This window comes from Plectropomus leopardus, chromosome 21, assembly GCF_008729295.1.
Source record: "Plectropomus leopardus isolate mb chromosome 21, YSFRI_Pleo_2.0, whole genome shotgun sequence".
NCBI classification, from domain to species: Eukaryota; Metazoa; Chordata; class Actinopteri; order Perciformes; family Serranidae; genus Plectropomus; species Plectropomus leopardus.
Window position 1 is genome coordinate 11,030,906 of NC_056483.1, and position 27,420 is coordinate 11,058,325.

The following is a 27,420-nucleotide window of genomic DNA, read 5'->3' on the forward strand; positions in this document are numbered from 1 at the left end:
GCATCTACAGGTAAGGTTGCAGAAATGAAACTTCTACATGAGCCAAGCATATAGGAAAGCTACAAAAGCATGAATGGCCCTATCTAGAGCCAGTGTTGGTTTTGTCTGTTCTGGGCAATTGTAATGAAAAATATGGTGGACCCCATGGAAGAGGATCTACTCCATATGTAGATAAAAACTACTAATTCTAAGGTAACAAAAACAAAACAATTCTTATTTTCAGGTGTTTCTAAACAAGTAAAGACAGTTGAACTCTATACAACATTGATGCCAATAGATATCCCTAAATCCCACACACTGAGCCTTTAAAAAGACATGGAAAACTGACTTTTTACAATGTTTTCACCTTAAAAATGTCAATTAAACAAAAAGCAGCATAATATCTCACAATAATCATCCAAATTGTAAGTGTAACTTGTCCAAAAAAACACAGGTCAATGCAACTATAATGCCAAATTAGTGCTCACAAAAATGTGTTTTCCATTATTTAAGTGACTGATTTTTAACATTTAAAATGTAACACGTCAGTGTTTGTTTATGCACAAGGTTGTTTGGTAAATCAGACACTAATGCCGCACATTTTTTCAAAAGGGTTACATTATTGACAAAAGTTTGAGAACCACTGGGCTAGAGTACAATGTTAACTGCTAACCGCCTGTGTGAAAGTCAAACAAAACTTTGTCAACAACAGGTTTTATTATTCAAATCGTAACTGCAACAGGCATGTATCAAAAAGGTCAATACAGCAAAGCCTTTACAAAATCTGGCTCGACACCGAAGTCTTCCCAAAAATGGCTGTCGCAACAAATTGTAAACAGTTTTATCAACAGTCTTACAGCACTTACAGCAAAATACAAATCAGCTAAAGTAAGAAAAGCACCTGTTATCTTTCAAAATGTTTAAACACAAACACAATTTGTGCCACTATACAGAATCAAAGTAGACAAACCAAACACAAAGAAATGGAATGTTCAGAGTCACTCGACCATTTTGTTTCCGTACAAAAAAAGGACAGCTGGAGTTGCTCCTCACAACAAAAAGGCAAAGGGATTGGACAGTGCATTCAAAGACAAGCACACCATGCACTTGATGGGAACAGGAGCTGGTTTGGTCACTTAGCATAGTTTGTGCATAGTTATAAGGCATCAATCGAGCAGTCCTTTAGGTTGCATGTGGCTGTGAGAGACATTCTGCAGAGAGGGAGAGTCGCCTTCAGTAGATCCCCGCCAGGAAAAAAAAAACAACCCTGCGTCGTCCGCAGTCACATCCTCCCCCTCTCCCTCTTAATAAGAGACTGGCAAAACCCTGAGCGAGTCAAGTTGCGTGGAGTGGAGTTCCAGGTGAGATGCATGTGCAGTGAGTAACTGATCTCCAGTCTGGGAGGGAAGCTACCCCGAGTTCAACCAGCACTGGAAGATTCGGAAACATCATCAGAAAAGGACTAATGTCTACAATACCGTCAGGGTCTCTTGAAGATGTCTTGGAGACGAAGCTGCACATCCAACACCATCGTTATTTGGGAGTGCAAAAACACATTGTAGCACAGGTGGAGTTACTTATGGCATCTGGTGTGTTTGAATAAGGTTCTGCTCATGGCTTCAACAGTGGGATGACAGTTCAAACGAGTGGTTCTTCACATCTGTGCTTCGAAGGCAAACCGTGGAGCCGACATGATTCACTTCAGTTCAAGGGAAAGAAACAACAAACAAGGAGATGCGTAAACAGTCTTCGTAGAGGCAGCAAAAGGACTGGGCTTGTCACATTTTTTTTTTTGTTTTTACATGAGGAAGAATCTTCAGTACAAATGCAACGCGGCATTACTTAAAAGTCTCAGGAGGGTCTCACGTCTGAATACTCCAGTTGTCTCAGTCAGTTCAGTTCATTCTTCAAATCTTTGTTTTCAAATGGCACTTCAAAATACCAGAAAAATGTCTTCTTCAGTTCATATACTGCGTTCCCCTTGAGGTTCACCAACAGAAAAAAAAAGTGGTGTGCTCAGTCAGTAATGCCAAAACTACAGTGGACAAATAAATAAAACAAAGCAAATTAAAGAAAATACAGCAGTAGCCAAATGAGGTATCTATGTATTGCTCTATGCCAAAAAAAGAAGAATTAAAAATTAAATAAATTAAATAAAATCAGTGGTTTATCAAGATGGGAGGCAAAAGCAACAAAACATAAACAAGGTGTGTGGGTCAGGTGGGGCAGGGCTGCAGGCCGCTGCGCGCCCCACCCGGCCCCCAGTGTGTGGTGCGGCCCTGAGGCCGGAGTCGGGAGTTTGAGGTGAAAGGGCACACAAGGAGTGTCAGGATTCTCTGCTTCCCTGAGGTATTTCTTTGGAGCTGGTTCCTCCTGCGGCTGTAGCTGTGTTGCTGTCTCTTCGAGCGGCAGCGGCAGCATCTTCTGTGTCGGCGCTGGCTGAGCTGGGCTCCGCCTCTTCAGAGGTTTGTTCCTGCTGCAGGCCGCCCCAGCTGGCCTTGTTCAGCCCCATGTGGCCAAGCATGGTCTGGGACAGCCGTGTGTCGGAGAAACGGGCCCACTCTGCAAACAGCGGCTCCGCCACGTATGTCATGAAGCCTGAAGGGAGAGAAGAGGCGGCAGATACAAATTGGGGCTAAAGATTAGGCGCAAGTTCTGAGCGAAAGCTGAATGCAAAAAATAAACAACAACTAAACAAGTTGCAAATTCACGAAACTGAGGTTTTACAGTATTGACCAAACAAGCAGTATGCAATCCGTAATCTAAAAATAATACCATTACTGTTATTCACGTTTCTTTTGCTGCCATCAATTGCATGTTTGTTGAAATATGATCTACTGCAGCTCACCACTCAGCGGACAGCTGAGAGGCAAAGAGACACCACGTAGAGCCAGCTTATCCTTCAACCACCTCTGTGAATAAATATGACTATGATGGTTTTGGGGAGTATTATTTTGATTTTGTTTGATAAAAGGGTGTTTTACAATGAGTTAACAAGGCTAACGTTAGTGTTAGCTTTACCTGCTTCGGCTTCCAGACTGTGGTCAGAAAGCACGGCAGAGACTTTGTATTCTCCTGGGCCAGAGTTGGTACTCACTCCAGAGCTAACCCTAGTCGCTCCACTCAGCAGCCAGTTAAGAAGATACAGGACACTTCTGCTGGTCTTGAGGAGCCGTGAAGCCACTGTGATCACTCTCTTTCCACCTGTCGTATTTACTCTCTCTCTCGCATGCTTTACTACACAAACACACACATGTACTAGCTACGCACTGAGCTATTCTGGGTCCACTACTCTTTGTTCAATGAAAGACAGACATTTGGATCAGTGCGCTGTTGGTTTTTTTTTTGTGAGTGTTTGATAAGGAAAATAAAGGTAAAAACAGGCGAAAAACACGTTCTCAAACTAGTGAGAGTGACACTTTACGGCCGTACTGACGTATTGTCACCATAAAAACTAAAAAGCAATCACCATTTCCTTTTGTAATAGCTAAATGACCACAACAAACAGTTCAATGTATTTTCTAATGTCAATTTCTATGTATATATCAAGGCTACTTACCCATCTGAATGTTGCCAACTGTGTTGATCTCTCTGTCGCAAAGTGGGCTGACTTCAAGTTTGTGCTTCTTCTCAATGTCTCCTAAAAGAACATGACAAAAATAAAATCAATATTTAAGATTTTATATGACATCATATGTTCTTCTACTTAAGAATGACTTTGTTACAGAGAACAAACACAGAGAGAACAAAGAAAGAGCCGTAATGGAACCAAAGAAAAGAGTAAAATAAATAACTGAGGGAGAATGACAAACAAAGTAAGAGCAGGCAGCAGAGAAGATGATAACCTTGTTGGAAGAACTCCTCTGTGACTTTCTCACTCCACTGTTTGCTCAGCTCCCAGGGTCTGCAGGGGTTAGAGATGTCTGCACACTTCAGAGCCATCTGTGCGAAGTGGGAATAAAAACAAATCAAGAGTTCACAGTTTTTCTGAGATGCAGAAGTTGTGTGTGTATGTGTGGCAGAGAAGGTAACCGACCTGCAGGATGAAGTGACGGTGACTGCCGTTGCTTAAGAAAAGATTCTCCTGGTCCAGGTGCCTGCGAAACCTGGACAGGTACTCATTCTGTCTGCTGATGTCCGTGGCCAGGATTAAGGAGCCCAACTCCCTCTCCATGTTCAGGCTAAAGGGTCGGAAAGATGAGAGAACAGAGAACTCAGCAGAGAGGTCTTTGGAAATATCTTCAATTTCTGGAGTAACGTGGAACCTCTGTACTGTAGTGTGTTGCAGAGTTTTCTTGGCGCACTGGGTGTCATTTCAGTGTCACACTGACCTGTCTTCAGCAGGCAGGTGGGAGAAGAGCCCAGTCTCTCTGAGCAGGCCCACTGCTGACTTCCAGTGGTGGTTTTCCAGAACTGAGGTATTCTGCAGGGAAAAATGTGCGAATTCACAACACACATTTAATCGATCACATGATGAATTCCACTTTGGGAGTCATAGGTAAGTTCTGTCAGGGATAAAGACTGACTGTTATGTGCTTTTACCCTATAGAGTGTAGCTAGATAGTGGTCAGTCTTGATGAGAAAAGGCTGGTTGACCCCGGGATGATCCAAGTCATGAGTGGCGGCTGCAAGGAGTCCCAGTAGAATGTCACAGGAGGTCAGACACTTGGCAAGCTGCATGAACAAACAGACAAGGGCGCAGAGATAGTTATGACTGATCATTAGATCCAGTTCTGGAGATTATGCATCGTCATGAGACTGTACGATTACAGCCAAAATGGTAATCATGACTATTTTGCTCAATATTGAGATCACTATTATTTATCACAATTATTATTTGTTTCTTCACTTTGACATTCAAATGAACAGAACACTGCTTTTACTTTCACGCTGTGCTACTTTCCTGCTAATGTACAAATCTTTGCATCAAAATAAGACTTGCACTCACACAAAGCCAAAACACTTCCAAACAATGGATGATGATGGTTGATAACTGATGATTTTCGGTTTGCCCGTCTGCAGTCACAAAATTCAGGAGTTTTTTACAGGTTGCCACTGGTGCAGTGAGCACATGTAGCGAAAATCTCTTTAAAAGTGGAGACAGGCTGTTTCTTTGTCTGATCTGATATGCAGCACAGTTTTATGTGCGTGCAGGACATATATAAATGTCAATATCACAGTCAATCGTGCTCATTTAATTGTGGGAAGCTAAATCTTGACCACGATTAATATTCAGTTAATAGTGCGATCCTACTTTGATGCTTATGCAACTTTTCATGTCTCACCATGGGTTCCCGCAAATAGCAGTACATGGCCTGTGTGACATCTGCAGCATGGACAGCGTTGTGGTAGGGGTTGTCACTGTGGTAGTCCTCCTGGACCATGACCAGGAACCTCCAGAGTTTAACCATGTCCAGCTGAAAGAGCTCCACCAGGCCGTACTGGTTCAGCAGGTGGAAGGTCAGGGTGATCAGGCTATTTCCTGGACAAGAAGACAATCAATCAGAGTGAGTATTCTGCTTTTGTGTGAATCTTTTTGCTTGTATTAAAAAGAAGACAGACACTGTAGCAATGCAAAATACCATCAATCTTTTGTGCTCAGTGCACTGGAGGAGTTATTTTCCTTTTTTAAAAAAAAAGATTTTATTGGTGCATCCAATTTTTCTAAACCTGCCTCAAATACCTCTTCTACACTTTCCATAATTATTCAGTGTTGGGATTTTTCATCATCTTTCTAACCACAGCATGATGCACTGTGGCTGTTTTTTTTTCTTTGTCTCGTCATCCCTATTGCCTGTAACCAAACTCCATTACAGCTACACTGGAAAATTAACAATATATTGCTGCATCTTCTACAACAAGCACCTGACAATGAGGTACAAAATATAATTCAGTGATTCAATAATAGAGCTAATTTTCATTCAGTAAATCCTGTGTCTGCAAGCACCCAATAGATGGCACCAAAGGTAACACATTCAATCTGAGGCTGGTTTGATGCTGGTTGATCATGTCAGTGCTGCATTTCTTCTGTTATTATGACTTCTGAAACAACTTCTGAACAGTATTTCAGATCATATTTCACGTACCGTTTGTCAACCTGTCGAAGAGGAAAATGTCAAAATTCCAGTTCCCGACTTTTTCCAGCATGCACTACAAGAACGGGGAAATAAGAAGAAAAGAATTAGTGATGGGAAGTCTGAAAAAGGAAAAGAGGATGCATTTCGTCTTAAGGGGCATCCGCGCCTAAAACTACAACAAAACAACAACTATAAATATATTTTTCAAATCATTCTAACTTAAGTGAACTGCGGAGTCCACACCACAACTAAAACAATAGCAAGCAATATCAGATTAATTTGAGGAACGATAGAAACACTGACAACCAATCAAAATCCTTCTGAATTTACAGACAGTCATGTTGAACACTGCAGGTAACATTGTGAACCGACTGCATTGTGGTTCTAAATCTCACGCCAGTTTGATTTGAAAACAAAAAAAGGGGTTTTTTTGTGTGCGCAACATAAAGCAGTAACAGGTCATCAATATTTTCTTAAGCTGTCGACACAGCTGGAGTGCACACCGTGTACTTGGTGCCACTGCTTACAGAATATTATTCTTCTTCAGTGTGGATTCTTAAATTACAATTGTAGCTATTGTTAGAGTTCTTGGTGTGAATGGCCCTTTATTACGGTATCAGTATATAAAGGAGGGTGTCATACTCTGGCCTGTCCAGTGTAGTCTTCATCCAGGATGTGGAGGGGGATCTGTTGGGGGATTCCCCGCAGCAGACGGGATGAGTGCAGGTACCTCTGGAAGCTGAGTAGTCTGTGGACCCTCCTCTCAGGAGCAGAGCTCGTTGACGTGGATCCATAGCCAAGCCGTGCTGCACGCAGAGGTACACAAAAGAAAACATTGACAAAGATATAATATGTAAAATATGTAATGTATTTTGGTAAATGTTTGTTTTACAAGCTCATTAGGCTCTGAGAAGCGTTTGGGTAGCATAAACTCAGTGGGGATCGGACACCAACACAGAGATATACAAACAGTCGCTGCTGACACAGCCGCCCACTCATAAGCCTTTCGTCTGGGATCACACAGCAGACATGCTTTGTCAGTGGTCTCTCTGTCACACACACACACTCACGCAGAAAAGCACTGTGTCTGAATAAACCGTGGCTGCGATCCGGAAACACGTCAGCATGAGGTAGGATTACTTATGGGTCAGAATGTTCACACACACACACACACACACACACACACACACACACACACACGTACGTTTCTCTGTAACTGATGTTTTCTAAAAAGGTTTCAATGAGTGTGAAAAAGATTATTTTATCACACACCCATACACAAAGCCTTGATAAACAGCCTCTCAAATAGTTTACAATAAGACACACCTTGGCCTTTATGGTCATGTGAAATGCTGTATGAAAGCAGTACACAAACATCAGTCAATCATGGTAATACGCTGTGATTCATACTCACTGTGAAGAGTTCGGAAGTCTATGCACAGGTACGGGTGGGAGCTTCTTCGTTCCGGTTCAAATCCAACCTGACTTCTCACTCTCACATCTCCTAGAAGAAATCAGCACTTATTTCCTCAAGATTCATGCTGCTTGAAAAGAAACGTGTCTGAATGTGCAAGGCTAAGTAGTATTTACAAATCTTTTTTTTTGATTATGTACTGGAATTGATCTTGCTGAAGTGCCACAATGATGGGCTTTACCACACAACAATGACCAGAAAACTACAATAAGACAATCGCAAATGTATGTGAAGCACATATTTTGTGCTCAATACTAAAAAAAACATACATATTATTTTATATTCCTTTACTGCCAATATACCCCCAAATCCTACACACTGGACCTTTAACTGACAGAGAGCCTCAGCATTATGCCTCAGCCTTTTATAGCATTTAAGAAATAATCTGTCCTATACTAAGCATTGCAGGAAGCAGGACTTCAACTTTCTATTGTCAAAATGTGGTAAAAACCCATAATTTTAGTACTCCAAACAAACTAAAACAGGAAAAACATGTGATTTTGTAAATACTATTTGACCCATATCTAGTGTATACTATCCATGTGCGGGCACAGTCACGCACAAACACACACTCCCATGTCCCAGAAGGGAAAATTCAATGGAGAGACAAGTCAATCAAACAGCTGAGCATGCAATGCCATGTCAGGACATTCTTCTCTACTATTAGTACTCAGAGCCACTGAGAGGGAGCTACAGTACATCTATGACTGTTTTTAGTAGTCAGGCAGAGGAGCAAGAACAGGCTCCAGACTCGGACCAAAAAGACGGCGGGCGGCCTGCTTTTAGACTGCAGTCAAGAGCAGTGAGAGCGTAGTGAGGTGACAGGATGGTGCTATGACACTGATGCAGTAAAATGCTAGTGTGTCGTTCCAGGCAACACTCTATATGCGGCAAGACTCTATATGACAGTGTACTCATCAAGGTGCTAAACAGTGCAATGGTATGTTTCCAGCATGGCACTTTTGATTGTGTCGTATGTGCATTAGAGTTAAAATCAAAGCAGTCACACAAGTGTGTTCGCCCAACCAGCATGTTACTTACTTGCAAACAGCTGTTTGAATACTACACAAGCTCCTATCAAAATACCAAAAACTAAGAATTACAATTCAAGGCATAACGGTGCTCAACATTATTCTTGAAAAGCTGTTTGTAAAGTTGTTGGTATGAATGTGGAAAGTGAAACCGTATCAGTTGCATTTCACGTGCAAAACATAAATTACGACCCAAAAGAACACTACATTTCATGCACTCCTCGGGGGTGTGTGTGTGTGTATGTATGCCCACGTATACATCTGTCACATCTGCAGATGCATGTGCTAAGGCTCGGCACGTGTGTGTATGCCTTTGTGATTAGTGTGTTTTCAGAGTCACGGGGTCCATGTTTCCCCTGCGGTGCATTAGTGCTGGCACTCTGGGGTGGATGTAGGTCATGTCATTATAACTGATGCGGCGAAAGCTCTGAGTCCTGCTATTTGAAAGCACATCAGCATTAACTTGGCAGACTGAACCCTGGCCCAGGCAAACACCAGTCTGCATTAGCGTGCCTCTCCTCACACTCAATTTAATATAAAATCTAGAGACACAGATGCTTTATGCCCCTGACGTATGAGACTGCCATCATACTCGGCCAAGTAAAATGATTAAAAAGCTAAAGCTCCTTCAGTGAGCTTGATAAATTGCTGTTAGTGTGACTAGACGCACGTGGCAGCAGTCAAGTCACGGGCACTATCAAGATGGAGAGTAACAAAGTATAGCAATATTATGTGAAAGCAATAGTAAACAGGGTTTCAACTGTAAGCCCTAAACTGCCCCTGCTGTTTAATGCTCCCTGCCTACTCACTGTGCTTCCCAGCAGCAATCTGATATCTATGAACGACACTGACAGGAAAACACTGTGAGCAATTCTACTTTCATTCTTTTTCACTGCAAGCTCGCTACAACATCTGATTTATGAATTAAGGTGGCAAAAGTTGCATGCATGTGAGGGCACATCTGCGTGGGGTAGACTAAAGTCAGGCGTCCACCCTGGCTCTAATCGCATCATTATCCTCAATAGCCTTATTGATTAGGAAGCTGCTCTGGCTGCCTCCTAGATGCATTTGACTCCATCTGCCTGACAGAGCTATGAACCCTCCATCCTCTCATCCATTTTCTAAACTGCTTATCCTGGGTAGGGTTGCTGAGGGCAGCAATGGACAAGTAGACACGCACATACACATGCAGTATGTTCACACAGACACATGAACACAAAAACACTCTGCCGATGAAGTCTGTTTAGGGTTTAAATAAAATTCTGCACTCTTGGCAAACCTGATCAAACTTTAAAGACACTCAACACTACAGATGCACACAATCTAAACCTATTCTGATTGAGAGATTACCAAAATGCCAGAGATTGAGTGGACATGCACTCTAGGGCATCCCCATCTCTTCATAATCTCTACATCCCATTTCTGCTCCATCCTTTTTCCATCTCGCTGCTTTTTAAGCCATTGTGTATGAAAAAATGAACATGATCATGGAGTAGATAAACCACTGATGTCTGGAGATTGTTTGCATGTGTGTGTGTTACTGAAAATGCATGTGTAAGTGCATGTGTATGCACTATGAGTGGGGAAACACTTACCTAGCATGCGAATGTACAGTGCTGTCTGGTCAGAGCTGTCGTAGGAGATGGCCCCTCGTCTCTGAACGAGCAAAAAGGAAACATCATCAACATCTGTCTGAGGCTTATACAAATATAATGTTGCATTTATATTATTATAAAAAATGGAACAGGTCTCAAAATTGATGTAGGTGCTATAACAACAACAACATCTCCCCCAAACACACACCTCAAAAACAAGAAAGAACGTTGCCACCATTGGTTCTAATCTACTCTGTGTGTGTGTGTGTGTGTGTGTGTGAGAGAGAGAGAGAATGTGCATGTGTGAGATTGAGTGTGTGCACAAACTGCTGCACTGATAAATATGTTCCAGCTCCATATCATCAGCCTGATATGGCTCTTACACCACTGCCATCAGTCATGTGAGAAATGCACGTGTTATATGGACAAACACTTGCACACGCGCACACGCACACAGTTTCCCATAAATAGAAATTACTTTGGGTCCCATCCAAATAGATTTGTCCCTACCCCACCTGCTAAGTTTTCTGTGACATTCTGACTTCCCTTTAAAACTCTGTCTCAACACAGTTGAAAATAAACAAAAATTAAAAAAAACCAAACTTTTCCAGTCTGACGTCAGCAGGTGAATGCAATTTGAATGAATTTGAATGTGAATCAACATTAGAGGCAATAATATCCGAGGCAGACGTGGCCAACCAACCCTTGACATGTCAACACGAAGCCTGGGTTACAGTATCTGATAAATTATTCTAACAGTCTTTTCATGAAAATGACTCTGTATAGCATCTTTAAGTTTACATTAACACAAAAACACGAAAAGACAAGGAAGTGGCTGAACACAAGGCAAAAACAGTAAGCATGTCCCCATGTACATCATGGGGAGTGAACAGGAGAGGTTTGTGATACCGTTTGTGTTTGTGAGCAGCGTTGATGCTTATCACCTTAAAAACAATATAAACCACTCAAAGTAGTTTGTAAATTGTGCCTTTGTGTTGGGATTGAGGCAATGCCTTCAATGCCTTCCAAAATTGTTGTTTCTTATCAAGGATCACTTTTCTCAAAGAATGTGAAGAGGCCCAAACAGCTACAACCGTAAACAAGCCTGACATCGCTAGACCAAATCACAAATGTGAATCAATCTGGGACTTCTTGGTTCATGTTGGATAACCAAAAATTATCAGTGGCTGTAGACCAAAATGCTTCTGAGCCCAGCTGGATAGACTAACAACCCATCAGAGCAACAAAACGTATGATGCAGAGCTATACAAACAAATGTAAACAGACTATACTGTGAGATGAACTAAAATCGTGTAGTATTAGTATGTTTGTGAATAATTTCTGCTGTTTGAGCCATCAGAATTTGAAAATAGCTTCCTCATCAGCTGCAACCATCTTGGTTGTTTTTTAAAATGCCTCTACAGTGCTCCTCTTTATGAAGCTAGGTTTACATTTGCTGTACTGTCCCCGGTGTGAGGCCACGCAAGCCAAAAATGATCGCATATATATTTTGCTAAAGCATGAATGATCCACAAGTTATCAGTCATCATCTGAAACGGTTGTGATTGGCTCGACCAAGGCCAGATGGGCTGGAAATCTGTCTGAATGGGAAGAGGACCAAATGAATCCATCAGAGCACATAAAACGAGAGCTCACAGATTTGCTGTGTTCCCAGACTATGTAATCTTTATCCTGTGCCGCTCTTGTCCTACCAAAATATAGCTGACGCAACATCTATTTTACATGTTGTGATCATGATTATTCAAGACCAAAAAGAAGTTTTCTGAAATAATTTGTGTACCAGTTCAAGCGATACAGCTAAATCTGTACTTTAGCAATTCCCTACTGGTGTGCAATTTTTACTTCTCATACCGCACTGAGTGTTAAATACTATAGTTAACTAATGACACTACTGTTTTATAGATCAGAACCTCTATTCTAAAAACTCTGAAACTGCCTTTTGAAAATACTTTTCTGAGTAAACCTTAGGTAAGAGACATGCACAGGAAACACAGATGTGCATGTTCCGAATAAGTAATTTGTTTATACTAGCTAGGCACGCACCAAAAGTTTCCAGTTCTGCATTAAACCCTTTTGCTATTTGAGCTCCAAAAAATGGTTTTGGAACATAAACCAGAAACAAACATTTTCTTTAGGTTTCTGGAGCCACAGTTACAACTAGCCTGCTGTGAAATAATTCAAGATTTGGTTTGAATGAAGGTGCTTCTGTTGACCTTGGAAGGCTAACAAGTTACCAAAATATGGATGAAGATCCCACTGAAATAAGTTAAGACATTGTCTCTTTTATCTCAGGGTTGCATGATAATATCAGCATGTCATTGGTATTAGCTGATATTGGCTTTAAAATGAAATATCATCAGAACCAGCCAACATGCTGATTTTTATTGACAAAGTGAAAATGTACAAAACATCAACTCTAAGTTGAAGTATTTTTCGTATTTTGCACAATGAATGAGTGTTACACATTGAAAAGTATTGGATTTCATGTCTCCATCTGCTGGTGGGCCATCACCATAAGAGTATGCATAATATAATGCTGATGCCACTACAGAAGAGACATGATGATCACTAAAATTAGGTGAAAAAACTTGGATACATCGATATCAAATATTGGCCCCCAAATAAGTTGTTATATATCAGCATATCAATTACCAACAAAAACCCCTGTGTCAACAGTATCCCACACCAGGAGCCAGCTGCAGCTTCAGATCACTGCAGCTGCAGTTGTAGTGGGTATGACTGTGGTAACTGCATATTTGCTCTGTCGACAGACAGCTGCTCCAGGCTACACTGAGGTGTTGTCTCACCTCTCTATGCACTCCACACATCCTAGCTCCCCCCCAGGCCGACTATCCACTCTCCTTGCTGGGGCTTCTCTTGTCTAGGGTTACCCATTCCACAGGGAGCCTGCATGGCTGGCCATTTCATGACAGCCGTCAACTGGCCACACCGCAAACACATGCAAACACATGCAAACACAAATGTGCATGCTTGTATACTCATTACTTCATATCCTCAGGATTACTATGAATCTCCTTCACACACACACATACACACCTGACACTGTCTGTCCTCTAAGCTCATGACAGCCGCCAATCCAAAGCTAATATTTTACCGGCTAGCAAACAGCTTGACTCAGGGCGGGTAATCTGCAAAGCTGTATTTTAGTGTCAACAGGCCTCTGTGTTTACACACAGCACCAGTGGTTAGTGTGAATATTATAGATTGTGTGTATATATGCATGGGCTCTGTGTGTGTGTGTGTGTGTGTGTGTGTGTGTGTGTGTGTGTGTGTAAGGCCATTGGTATCGGCTCTAACGTGCGTGGGAACTGTATAATACTGGCTCTAGGGCTGGGAATGAAAGAGTGACCAGCCCTGCCAACACTTGCCCAAACAAACCTTTTGGCCAGAGCTTGCTGCAAACACACACACACACACACTCACACAGGGCCAGCCACCACTTGGCACTTAAGTGGACATTGGCATTTGGTCCCTTGTGAGCTGGTAAGAAGGAGGCGGCAGCGCAAACACTTTGTCAATGTCACATTCCCACTGTGAACGGAGGGGAAAGTCACGTTTTACCCTTGAATTGGGCTGCCCACAACACACACCCCTGCCACACCTTGTGGTGCCAACACACACAAAACCATATATCCATGGTCTTGTCATGGTCCGAAATGAACCTGAGCCCCGTTGAGAGCTCTGTGTTTTTGGCATTCATGCCTCACAGCTGAGGGTGATGGGAAATAAGGGAGAGAGAAAGATGCTGGATGTCAAAGGCAGGAACTGAACTTATTGTCGGAGATGGGAAATTCACTAATTAAAGTTACCTTAAAAATCAGTTCAATTTGCACTCGCTTATCACAAACTTTAATAATATGAAACATGAGGAATGTATACCAGCAGTGGTGGTGCACGCTAAGTTGACGCCACAGCAAACCAACCAGCTCAATTAGTTTCCTTTATGCAAGAAACTACAGCTTTGTACAGCCTCTGAGTAATAACAGCCTTCTACAGATACTAGTTACTGGAAAGGTTTAACTATGAAACAGCTGCAGGTGGTACTGACTTGGTTACTTTGTTGATTTGGACATTTTCTTAAGCTTTTAATTTGTGTTTCAAGCCTAAATTTAGCAAAATATAGAGGTGCTGGCAATAGGCACAGTCTGGGAGGGATCTCAACGCTCTGCCTGGAAACATGAGTGATACAGTGCACATACGTAGGTTTTGATTGTGGTCGATCACAGGTGTGTAACAGGGTGAATGAAGAAAAACATGGATTAAAACAGCAGCAAAATCATTAATAGTTTAATGCTTGGATGTGGGTTTACTCCTTATCCTCAGCTTTGTCAATTATAAAAGTTGATGACCGGAAAAATTATAAACTGTATATAAAAATGAGGGACTTTCTCCCATTGCACACAAATGAAGCCAAAATTTGAGACATGTAGAGTAGCATACCACACCCACCACAAGTACAAGACAAATCCTAAAGCCTGCAAAAACGCAACATTGTAGTGAACAAATATGAAGCCTAACTTGGAATAATCCACTTTAATATTCAAATATTCATGAAGATGTGATTGACCTCATATGTAATGACACTGACCTAACCTTCACCGCTTCTCTTTTAACCTAATACTTCATAGCTAGCTAAATACCGTCTAGTATTTTCATTAGGGTTTCCGCTTCCAGGTCAAAGGGCAAAGGGGGCTGATCGTGGACTGATGTGTCAGTATGGTGGGCAAGTCATGCACAAAATATCCCAAATCCCAGGAGTTGTATCAATGTCTGTATTTATATACAGTTACTGAGAAGAACGCATCAACTTTGCATTTAAAGATGTTTTTTCTGTGACTTTAATACAGGGTTCTTGGCATCTAGTGGCTAATAGAGAAATTACAGCTTTAGAGACCTGTGCTTTGGCATCACTGCTGAGCTGTGCTGGTTGCCAGTTTGCATTTGACCCAAAGTCTCCAGCAACAAACAAGGCAAGGATTAAAATTTCTACCAATCTGTTAGTCTATGGCTTTTTTTTTAACTAAAGATTCATGCAAAACTGGAGTATACAGTGTGAAATTTGATTCACTGGGCTATTAAGGAACAAAGTCACCATCCATCTTTGACAGATCCTGGACAGTGATAACTTTTTTTAAACATCTAGAAATATTTCAAGGCTTTTGTAAATACCTCTCTTGAGCCGTACAAATCAAGTGACAGTTGAAGTTCACTAGTGCATAGATAAGTGCTTATACAAACCTTATCTTATTCTGCCACCTGGATTTTGCAAATGTACTCGTGTGAATGAGCATTTAACTGCTTAACAATGTCCAACATTACTTACAGGCCACTTTTTTTTTTTTGTTTACTTTCGTAAAGCTTTACAAATTAACCGAAACTTCATAGTTATTTTTGGGAAACATACTTGGGGTGCCTTTAACAAAACACCTGGAGTTGCAGCCGGTTGGGTGTTTGCTCACAGCAGTCTGAGAACAAACGAAATTCAGTTTTGTTTGGAGTTTACTGCTAGCACAACAGTCTGCCCATTGTGCTCCCTGCAATTCCACGTGAGCTCGTTTACATACGGCTCTGTTTCTTATCTCGGCTTAGTCTTGCTGCCTGGGGTCACAGCATTCAGGTTTCTGAGGTCAGGAGGTGACATGATGTCAAAACGCCACACTGTGTGACGAACTCCAGGTCTTCAGTGTTTGTCAGTTTCTGACTCCTTCAGTTAAACAGATGCTGATATAGCAATATTTGCTCAAAGTAGACAGATTAATGTATTCTGTGCATGTGCACATGTTTAAACCAAAAAGAAGTGGCTGAGTTACAAGGATTCAAATTCAAAACTCATCTGTTTTTTTTTTTTCCAAACATGCTCTCTTGTCGTAATAGCATTGTGATTGAGCCTTCTGAATGGCATTGACCGGTCCAGTGCACAATACAGCATTCTCACACTGCCTTTATGATATCCTTTAGTTTTAAAATTGGGTTTCAGCTGATGACAAGCCTATTGCATAGTCAGCTACGACCAAGCAAATGAGGAAGCTAGCAGTATTCCTATAAACTGACATATCAGAAACAAAGCAGTGCACGCACACAAACACACACGCACGTTAATACCCAAGATAAAAGCAGCTGGACTCTGCACGGTTTCATAAACTGAAAGCTTCCTTCTGAGTTATGACCTCTTGCAGCGCTCTGCTGTGTGGGACGGCACATTCCAGTAACCGAGTGCTAGGCCATAAATGCGGACAGGTTTGGAGTGAGAGTGTGTGTGTGTGTGTGTGTGTGTGCAGCAGCCATTGCATACACAAAAGCCCTAGATGGAGTCTACCTGTTGTAAGTGTTTTATGAGAACACTGTCCACTCTGACACACTCCAGCTGCAGTGAGTTTTTGAGAGAGGGCTGTTGGTTTGAAGGGAGGCCTGGGGTGAATTGGCCCGGTGCCTTCACTGGCGAATGACAGAGCAGTGTTGTAGCCAAAGAACAAAGCAGCGTGCTTGTCGAGCAGTAATATAACTGCGTCCGATGATGGGTTGTTTTTTTTTTTTACTGGTGAGTTAAGTGTCTTAAAATGATTTAAGCCGTCTTTACACAGAGAGCTTCAAGGGGCCTTGTATAAATGTGCTTTTTTATGACACAAGTAGAGTTAATGGGTGGGGGAAGAGTGAAACTTGCTTCATATTCTCACTGGCTGTCAACCCTGTGCAGGAATTTCATTCATCTAAAACATCATCCTCAGGCTCTAATTGCTTCTCTGGGCCAGCTTAATGCTCCCCCCTTTACCTTCTGAGGAGAGCAAACAAAACTCAGTGCGCCTGTGGAAAACTATTTGGTGTTTAAAACTAGTAACATTAGTTAATAAACTCTGTCTTTTTTTATGGGCTCATCTCACATGCCGATAGGACTACAGCAGATATGAATAACATTCAGCAAAAGCAGCTGGCTCCTGACATTGTGTCCGTTAGTATGTTGATGTATGGAGCCACAATCTCACGGCTGATTGCACTCAACACTGCAGCACAAAAACAGAACGGTCATGTGATAAGAGGGGCCCCTTTCAGTGAGAGACAGACAGAGAAACAAGCGGGGAGGGGGGTGTATCCATGAAGACAGGATATGAGGTTTGACTCCTGTTTATTTACTAAATACTACAAATCCTATTTTAGTAAACACTACCATGCATTCCAGCTCTTTCATGCAAATTTCGCAGAAAACCAAACATTGGCAGGGAGAGGGTTAAGGTTTTGTGAAAGGTTGTGAAACACCAGGCTCAGTGTCTGAACAGCTCCTTCAGCATTCTTACCACATCCTGAAACTACGTCAATCAGATGGCAATGCGCAGAAAAAAAACTTATCGGTTCAGTTAAAATCAACAAAGTAACTCCCTCAGATATGCGTTCTTCTCTTATCACGCTCTGCACAGAAACATCCATAGTGTGGATGAAACAAGAAGCGCCATCTCCCTCCACGCACACAGGCCTATTATCATCTCCTGTCCTTAAACATCTGAAAAGAGAAGGAGTCGATCTGGGGTCAGTGGCCAACATACTCTTGATGATATCTCTGAATGTGATATGATGGACTCAGCTGAACGCAGATCAGCTTTTCCAGTCTAAGCTGCTTTCCTCCCATTATCACCACAAGCCATATGAATGCTCAGGCCTCATCAATTCTGTGCATCTGTTTATTGACCTTTGCTGGATGTTTTTCCCCTTTTTTAAAATGTCAATTACACAGCCTCATCAAAACCATGATTGTGAATGGTTTACTAGTAACAAATCATGACCGCCAGCAGCATGGTATAGAAACTTAAGTGCTGCCATGTCTAACATCTCTGAAATGAGTGCGGTAAAGCCAAGGTAACTCTATGTGTTTTTGTTTTAGATGGGAACCACATGACCCTTTCATGTGTCCTACTACTTGCCCTGTACTCCTGCTCCTTTCATTCTGCACCAATCTAATCTTCCTCAGTCCTGTGTTTACCCTTCACTCCAGAGAAGCCAGAGAGGACCAGCATGCATCACTATATACAAGGGAAATTCAAAACATCTTCCACCTCACTTTTAGGAATTACTTAACAAGCAACCAACACACATTGTAATAAAAACAATAAAGGCATTGTATTAGATAAATGAGCCCATTTGTTTAAAGCCGTTGCTGTTTTCAACGCCTCTTCAGCCGCATATTTACACCCAATCATAAGCATTCCACGACCACAGAGTGACATATTCTTCTGAGACTCTGTCGTGTCTTCGACCCTACTCTTTCGTCCTCTGTTTACAAGAGGAAATGTCTTCATCTGCGAGGAAAGGGGAGGGGGGTTAGAGGGAGAAAGAGAAAGAAAGAGAGGGAGCCTGTGAGTGTGCGGAACAAGATAGCCAGAGAAAGAAAAGAGACTGAGACTCCGGCCATCTGTGAGTCTGGCAGCAAGCCAAACCACTGCCCACAGAGCCCAGGCACATGCCTAACTGCCTCTTTCTGCAATGGTAGTCCAGAACTGCTTCCACAAACAACAGGCCTGTGGAACCACACACAAAAACACAGCAGCCACCAAGGACAAATGCACCCTTATGGTCATAAATAGGGCCGAAACACAATATTTGTAGAAGTGTAATTGCTCTGTGACAAAGGCTGAGTGACACACTGTGTGCGTGTATGCATGTTCACCCAAAGCTGCTACTGTTTAGGGAGAAAAAAAAAGACAAATGAGTATGTCAGCAGGTCTTTATGTTGAAGTCTTGTTTTTGCACAAAAACATTTGTATAAATTGTGTAATTTAACATCTCCACAAGATTGACATGCAGATCATTATTGTTTCACTGTAAACTCACTTATCACTCCAAAGTGCAGTGTTTGGTGCAAATGACCCCTTTTTTTACAACAAAGGAGAACAATTACACCACAGCTCACACCTGCCGATTGAAAATGAACTCTGGCCCACTTGAGAAATCCACTGATAAACCCAACCAAGAGACACAATAGCATTACGCTTGTGTTTGTATGCAGAGGGTGAGCAATGCAGCATTATGCTGAGATGGGTTTTCTCCAGAGGTTTTGGGACCGCTCCAAGGATCCCTCCTTTGGACTGCAGCCTGAGAAGCAAGGTCCAGGATCCACCAAGGAGCAGGATAGCTTCAGGCTCTCGGATTACTATTACAAGTTTTTCTCACTAACATAGAGCGTTATAATGGAGTGGTAGCATAATAACTTAAAGTATGGACTGAATGGATGGACAGAAAAGTCTTATCCAATAATTTATGACGACATCTGTCAAAAACACTAATAAACAAAAAAAAAACACCGAGGACGAGCAACATTGCGGGCCTTTGATAGCCAAGGCTATGCATCAGTCTTTGAGGGAACTGTGATGGTGTGGTAGGTTCAAAGAGGACACACATGGGTGGTTATGTGGAGCAGTGTCTTGTACAAAGCACTAATGGACAGCCCATTGAAGAGAAGGCTCTCAGAGTCAAAGACAGTGACTTAATGCTTAGTTAATGTGTTGGGAGATGCCATGCAATGTCGTGGGACTTTCTGTTCATGACCAACTAGCAGGACATGACCCGAAGAGATGAAAAGACACCATGCTGCTTTTGTGCTAAACCAGTGAAGCAATGATAAGGCTGTTTAGCCATTCTGAAAACTGTAACGCTGCAAAGAAAGGAGATCACTGACTCGTGACTTGATGTGCAACTTTTCTCTGAACTGAGGTTGCAGGCACAGGTGTGCTACAGTTTGTTAAGCATGTGTAGTTGGCAAGGCAGATCATCTGAGACACATGCTTACACACAAGAGTGACTCAATACTTGGCTAATGCATTGGTGATGCATTATATTGCTGTTCCAGTTTTTTTTCTATGGACTCTAGCAAAACGTGACCCAACAACATAAAGACTGCTACCTTTTCTTTTCTTTCAGCGCAGAGCAGAAAATAAAGAAGCAGGTCTAAGAGAAGCACAGTTTCAAGAGTTCAAGACACTGAGAAAGCAGGAAGTTCAAGCATGACTCAATGATTTATGTTTCTTCTGTCAATGTGTCAAGGGCTGTTAACACAAATAACAGTGTGGCACGCTCCTTCTGCCAAATGTAGCAAGTCCCAGGAGTAAACTGGTATACTTTAGGCATCACACTGCTAGCGCTGGCTAAAGTGTAAGCCAAGAGGGCCTTTATCTGTGGGCAACATGCACAAATGCAAAGTGGTTTTAGGTTGAGAACTAAGAGATAAGAAAATGTTGTGTGCGTCTGTCCAAGTGAGTGCTCACTATGCGTGTTAGGGCCTAGATATCCAACAACCACCTGCAAGATTCCTGTGGATTATTCATGTATTTGTTAAAAAGGGTGCTGGTTTTAAGGCCCGTGTGATCCCCAGAGCCAAACCCAACAATGACTAAATGTTAAAATAATAGAGATTTTTAATGATTTACCTGTGACAGCTGTCTCGGATCAGGAGCCCCGAAGAGAGAAGAGCTGGAGCTGAAACTAATGGCTCCCCTCCGGCTGAGGACATGCTTGGGAACCGGCCTGTCTAGAGGCAAAACCGGCAGCTGATAACATACTTCCATTGAATAGTCAGGGCTGGATCCGGATCAAAAGTATAAAAAAATCAAAATATATAATGAAAAAGATAACAAATGCAATGCGAAAACAGATGACTGGTGAATTAGAAAATATCCCAAAGCCGAAAAAATATGTCAATATTGTGGAAACGATCTGCTATCGAGCTGCAAAGTATTTCTGTTCATTATGAGCGACTCAAAACTTGTCCAGATCGCCTTCATTGATGCTGCGTCTTCTCTACCTCCACTGTTTTACCTCCTTTGCTGTCATTCTGTAGGAAGAAAATCATGCTGCTGTTGCATTTGCTCCTTTCCTTCTCATTTTACTCAAATCCGGGCCCACGGACGACGAGACCTTCTTGCCATTTTCTGTGTCTTTATGAAAACGCTTCCTCATTTTCAAAGCAGAAAAAAACGTCCGCTCATTTGCCTTTCGTGGCGTTCACAGATCCGCATAACACATATCCCGAAATGAAAACAAAAGGCACGACCACTTCCAAAAAATGTCATCAACATATCATATTGTATGCAACACCGGCGGATGAGGTGAGGCAGCTCCAGGATGTGAGACCTCGTCAGCCGCGGCCGGGAGGTTTTTCTCTCATTCGGACTTACACCGGCGAAATATCATCAACATGTAGGGCTTTTCCGTCTTTTTTCAGAAGCTGCATGATGAGGGAGCAGTTGTCTAATTCACCGCTGACCGTAAAGCACAAAGTGTCTGGCTCAGAGAGGGGAACCCCGACGTTCATCTCATTCACTGCGATTCCGGTGGCTTTAAAGGAAACGTAATGGCAGGTAACGCAAAACTACCAACCAAAAGACGACAAATTAACAGCCTACGGTGTGTTTATTTCCCTATAACTACCTATCTACCGTCCTAAACATTAGCCTACTGTATGGTTTTAAAGCACACACCACCTGCCAGAGATGGTGCTGTTGGAGCGAGCAAAAAACGCCCTTGTCTAAGATAAACCAATGGCATCGAGGCTGCTAGTATAACCTCACTGTTGATTGGGCAAACGCGCTCAGGACGTATATACCGAAATACACGATTGGCTATGCGGCCAGGGCGATCCCAAGACCTATATGAGCAGTCGTTTGCAAACGGCGTGGACTTTCTCAAGGGTATTCCTCCACAACGGGGCTTGCCCTGCAGCGGTCCACATCATTGCCTGTGATTACCTTCCTCTCATGACTCATACTACTTGGGAACTGAGACTCACCGGGAGTTTGAAATACTGCCGAGGAAATACAGTAAAATGTTGCAGCTCCGTCAGCCTGAGGCAATTTGCTCCATATGACTGCTTGTGGTGACTCAAGACACATGCTGATTGCTTTGTAAAGTAGCTTGTGGGTTACTTATTTTATAGTCTGCGTGCATTATTAAGGTTTATCTGTCTGCACCAAATGCCTGTAAATTAGTGGACCTTTGTTTTTGCTTGATAAGGTGCAGCTGCTAATGAAAAACACACGGCACAAACAGCTCGGCACATGAACATTTTAACTGGAGGTTTCTGTGCCATGCCCATGTGCTGGGGGACAATGGATGTGCCATGGCAACAGTCAGGCCCAGTGCCAGTGGAGGCATAATCCTCTCCCCATTTCCATGGGTCTGAATGCAGTCCCCCACAGTCATACCCCCCACAAAGAGGTCCTGCATCTTTTCCAGGCAACTACGGCAACACTGCAAAACAACAACAAATGTGTTGTAGACAGTAGCAGGGTTTGGAAAGAGTACTAGAATAGCCAGTACAAGTAGAGGTACACTGTGATGTAACTTCAGTTTTATTTGAAGTGAAATACTTGTATTGGAAAGTACTAAATGGAATTTACACAGGCTGCATTCACAAGCTGCTCCGATGGTCCTATTTCCCGAGTTCGGATGTGGTTCTTCTGATCTCATGATCTTTAAGTTGTAATGTGGAAATAACAGGGACACTACAAAGAAAATGTGCATTGCTCAAAGCATTTAAAGCTTGATATTACAAGGTCATTTTTTCCTGCACTTGTTGCTGCACCAGTACATCCCTAAAACTACTATAATAATGCCTTACCCAACTATTGCTGATGAATATTTTTTTTTACTAATCTAGGTCACTCCACATAGGCAGCAACCAGCAGTTACACGCTAGTACCACAATACAAATTCCAATATGAGAATTGATAAGTTCTTTATTATCAACTTCACATTTCCTTTTGTCTGCCATGTTTTTGCATATATAACGTAAACTAATGGGGTGTTTATGAGAATCTTCCAAGTCAGTAACTAATTTTCATGATCATTCCAGCATCACATGAATGCATGGTTAGTTACATATTTGATCATCTAAGAGGAAAATGATGTAGTTTTACTGAAGCCATTTAATAATTTATGCCCTACCACACAAATTCTGCCAAAGTAGTGGAAATCTTTAGAGAATTTTAAATATAATTTGTTTTGCGGGTAAAGAAGATGAGTCAAGCTTAACTAAATTAGCTATAACTGTTGCTTTGTCTGCAGCATTTGTCCCTGCAAGCCTGAGTAGAATGCTTTACGATCAGTTGATGTAACACAGTGAAAGTAAAAAAAACTGATTTTTGTCATTTAAAGAAGTACAATCAGGTGAAAAATGACAACTTCCAATTAATAACTTTCCACCTTGCATGGTCTAACACCTTGCTGCAAACACTCTAAAACCATGTGATTTGATGTTCACTGCTACTTTTCCTTAAGTGTTGGCGTAAATGACTAACATGTCACATGTTGATTTTTAAAAGTATTCGCTGCAAACAGATCAGAGGTCGACCACACACGGGCGATTCTGCTTTTACATTAACAATTTACAAACCTGTTGTTGCCAGACAACTATGAAACTGCCTGATGTGCCATATGACTACGTCAATGTGCCATATGACTACGTCAATGGCACATCACCTGTGCACAGGACAGCACATATATTACACTCACTCCTCTAAGTGTACACAAGGGAAAAGTATTTGGAAGATATTTCTGTTAATTAATTTCTTCCACAGGCCTTGTCTTTTCTGCCGCGTGCACGCAAATTTAACACACACCATGTAAACTAACACACACCATGAACAGACACACACCTTTGCAGCATAGCAGCTGTGTTTAACTACTCTAGCATCAGCCTCAGGAGCTTTCCTAAGACAGGTGAGCTGCATACCTGCTGATTCCCCCTGAGGTCACAGGTACTGTATCTGCTTGTGAGGCCCCTAGTGCTCCTTTGGACTGACTCTATTTCTGCTGAGAGGTCTCTGGAGACACATTGCAATCCGCCATGGTATCTCTAATTGATTTACCTGTTCCCTCTTACAACACTGCGGGTATTACAGGACTCATGGCCTATTGCTTAATTGCCTACGCAGCAGTTTTACACCTTTAATGCTCTTTGACACACAAACTCTATATATGCATCTTTAAACAAACACACCATCAACACACACGTGTACACGTGCATACAGACATCAAAAATGTTACATTTCATGCAATTGCACATCCTCCTTTAATTACTCTCTAACACATTTGCGCCTGTTGTCTTGATCATATTTAAATAGACTTGCCCTTACCATCAGATTGAACTAGAGAAAATAAACAGCATTTTTTATAATAAGCTATTCTTGTTTACTGGATGCCATTACAGGCGCATTAAAAAATGTATTGTGTGTATTTAGAGCCACCTTGTGGGGAATTAGAGCGCTTACAAGGACAGTGTGCATGTAGGATGAAAATCAATTAAAGCACATTTGAAGTTAATTACAGTTTATCAAGAGTAGGGTTCTTGGTTTGTAATCATAAAGTATTAATTGTTCAGTGAAAATGATATTAGGTCTATATTATCAAATATAGGGGCAAGTGCTCTATATAGGGCCCAACAAGTAAAAATAAGATGATGCAAACCTGGAGCCTTGTGCTAACACTTTGAGTTAGCATTTCTAGATTTGGATGTATGTTTTTGGAACAAGTATGTAGTGCTAGTGTAAAATAAGTCCAGAGGTACTAAACCTAATTACTGAGACCCAGTTAACAACAATGTATTGCAGATTCATTCATTCATTCGTGTGACTGAAGAGATAAATCTCTTGTTTCCATCCACAAACAAACTGACAAGAGTATGAATCATAAACTCTAGATGCAACAGCATAACCACAAGAACAATGTAATCTCTTTGTGATGTAGACCGCAGTGATGCCATTATGCAGGAGTACATCTACTGGACAGATCTTGCCCTCTTCCCACCACTAGATAGCACTCTTTTACTATGTTAAAGGCCAGAGGGCTTTACTATCACAGCTCCATAGTAGAAACTATAGCCTGATGCTACTTCCATCAGTATCATCAATAATTAAAATAAAAAGATGATTAGATTAGAAAAATTAAAAAACAATAGTGATAGCAGCAACAACAGAGCTCACAAGTTAGCACTTCAGCAGGAGACTATTGTTAAATCTCTCTGTCTCTAATACTGCACTGGTGTTATCTTATAAAATGGTCAAACAAATGCATTTTTTAAAAACATAAATTTGCACTATTTCATTCATTTCATTTTGTTACCAAGATATGTCTACTACTTCTTGTTGAGGCACTAAAATCCAGATAAAAATAGTAATTGGTCTATCTCAATGGGTACATGTTGAAATTTTTTACTGTGTTCAAATTTACTGAACCACAGAAACTTCAAACTGTCTGTGCATCAAAGAAAACTTGGTGATGACTTGGCGCTACACGTTTCTAAGTTTAACTTTGTCCCTTAGGGTCTCTACCACAAGTTAAAACATCCACACGATATTTAGAATAATGTAAGCATATTGCATGTTTACTGTACCCTCAGTGGTACCTGCTTAATGTAGGCAGGCTCTTGGTGTTTAAACATTCAGCTGCTGGATGTTTAAATCACTCTGCTTCACTACACTTTGAATTAAAGTGTTAAAGATAAGACAATGCGGACTGAATTTCTCATGGTGCACAGGGTGTGAGGTTTAAATCTAGCTAAGAGAGGCACTTGAGTGCTGAGCGCATCTCAGTTTCCCATGACCATGAGCTGCAGCGGTGCCTGTTAAACCGGACTGACGTCTCTTTTACGTCATTGTATGGCAGATGGTGTTACATAAAACTCCAAGAGGGAATCTGACTGTTTGATTTCATCTTTCTTATCAAATGACATGTCAATGACAGTGATGAAAGACTGACAAAACAGAGGGTTAACATTACATTTATCATGTAAATCTACTATCCTACTACTGTATCTCTGCATGATCAACCCCTACTGTGATTATAACTACCAGTTGGTAAATGTGACCAGAATGAGCTTATATTGGTCCCATGTGCTGCCTAGTTAAGTATGACTACCCAGTATGGTGGTTAGACTGGTGCATTTAAAGTAAAACAGTATGCAGCTGTTGTGTAATTGTGCATTTTTTTTTTTCGGTACATCTCTTTTTGAGTTTTTGTGTACTGTGTGCGTTTGTTTTATGGTAGCCTTACATGGTTAAACAAAGGCCTTGGTTCAGCATGTCTGATGTAAAATAAAAAACAAAAAAGCTTTTTCCTAAGGCCAGCATTTTTTCAAAATTATTTGTAATGGAAGCACAGCATAATAATGCAATGCTACAAATGGCAACAGTGTGACGAGGCACTAAGCATCTATTCTGTGTGTTTGGCTTTTTTTTTCTGAGTGCAGAGGGTCCCCAGAACACACTGTAAGACCCGTAAGACGTTTCAAATTTAGGTGCGTTCTACCAGCAGGAAAAGGCACTGTCATCTTCACCGTCACTGATGATACACAACAAAGCAGGACTAAAAAAAAGGTGTAACAATTGTGATTATACTAGTAAACATACCTGTGCTTTCATTTAAATGTGTAGTATTATTTTGTAATGCCTGGTTAGATTTGAAGTACATGGTAATTTACCCAGCCTCTTTTTAGCAGGTAATGATACAGAAGGATGTCAGAACTGAGGAAAGAAATGTTGACTACCTTAGATTACTCTGGTCTGCATCCACAGATGTCCTACGCACAAGACGCCATCATGAAGTCTCACAGGTTCACATGGACATGGAAGCTTAGTCTAAAAATGCAAAAGCAAAAATAGATGAGGCATGTTCGTTTCCCACATTATCATACATTTTGCACACTTGTCTGCCAAAAATTGCCAAAGTATAAAGAGCTGACAGGAAACAGATAAGAAAATACAAGCGGAAGACAGTCTTTGCAAAAAAAGAATACACTGCACACTTCTAGTGGATCATAAGTGTTGATTAAGAGTGATTACTTCTGTATGAGTCTATACATATTTTCAAAGAAAAACATCCTACATAATACATCTTAAATCAAAATAACAGACTACAAATACTGTAAAGTCTCCATAATCATTACAGACTACAGTATTTCACCCATTAATTAACCAAAATCATGTTTTTCTAAACTTGTTTTGAAGTGAAGAATTTGATTTCAGAGGGTCTTTTAAGGACAAATATGAAAAAAAAACTGCCCACATTATCTGAGAATGCTTACAAAGACCTTTTAAATCACTGGCAATGGCTGCTTACCATCTGTATGAATACAATATGACTTCCACCTAACTGAAATATTCATACAGGAGAACAGATGGCACCCTTTGCTCTGCTGCCTATTCTTGTCCCATATACACTTTTATCTTGCTTATGAGCTTGTAGAC

General features: G+C 41.4%; 1 protein-coding gene across 3 annotated transcripts; it reads right to left on the bottom strand.

Annotated features, from left to right (window-relative positions):
- Positions 1 to 677: 677 nt before the first annotated feature.
- pde7a (phosphodiesterase 7A) lies at positions 678 to 26,756 on the bottom strand. 3 transcript variants are annotated; one of them, XM_042510178.1, is made up of 12 exons: positions 26,721 to 26,756; positions 10,157 to 10,217; positions 7,471 to 7,560; positions 6,699 to 6,862; positions 6,066 to 6,129; positions 5,265 to 5,461; positions 4,522 to 4,653; positions 4,311 to 4,402; positions 4,016 to 4,160; positions 3,825 to 3,921; positions 3,539 to 3,619; positions 678 to 2,577 (listed from the first exon to the last, which is right to left on the bottom strand). In XM_042510178.1, exons 2-12 carry the CDS (start codon positions 10,161 to 10,163, stop codon positions 2,306 to 2,308), a joined length of 1,341 nt encoding a protein of 446 aa, XP_042366112.1. In that variant the 5' UTR covers positions 10,164 to 10,217; positions 26,721 to 26,756; the 3' UTR covers positions 678 to 2,305. The 3 variants fall into 3 exon arrangements, with proteins under 3 accessions (XP_042366112.1, XP_042366111.1, XP_042366110.1); XM_042510177.1 differs by lacking the exon at positions 26,721 to 26,756 and adding an exon at positions 20,608 to 21,653 and having other exon boundaries at positions 7,471 to 7,557; XM_042510176.1 differs by lacking the exon at positions 26,721 to 26,756 and adding an exon at positions 20,608 to 21,653.
- Positions 26,757 to 27,420: the final 664 nt, after the last annotated feature.

Coding starts and splice junctions, on each gene's coding strand:
- pde7a (XM_042510176.1), bottom strand. CDS start 20,745: ATGGAAGTATGTTATCAGCTGCCGGTTTTGCCTCTAGACAGGCCGGTT. Junction 10,218..20,607: donor ATCCGAGACAGCTGTCACAG/GTAAATCATTAA, acceptor TTGCTCGTTCAG/AGACGAGGGGCCATCTCCTA. Junction 7,561..10,156: donor ACTGTACATTCGCATGCTAG/GTAAGTGTTTCC, acceptor GATTTCTTCTAG/GAGATGTGAGAGTGAGAAGT.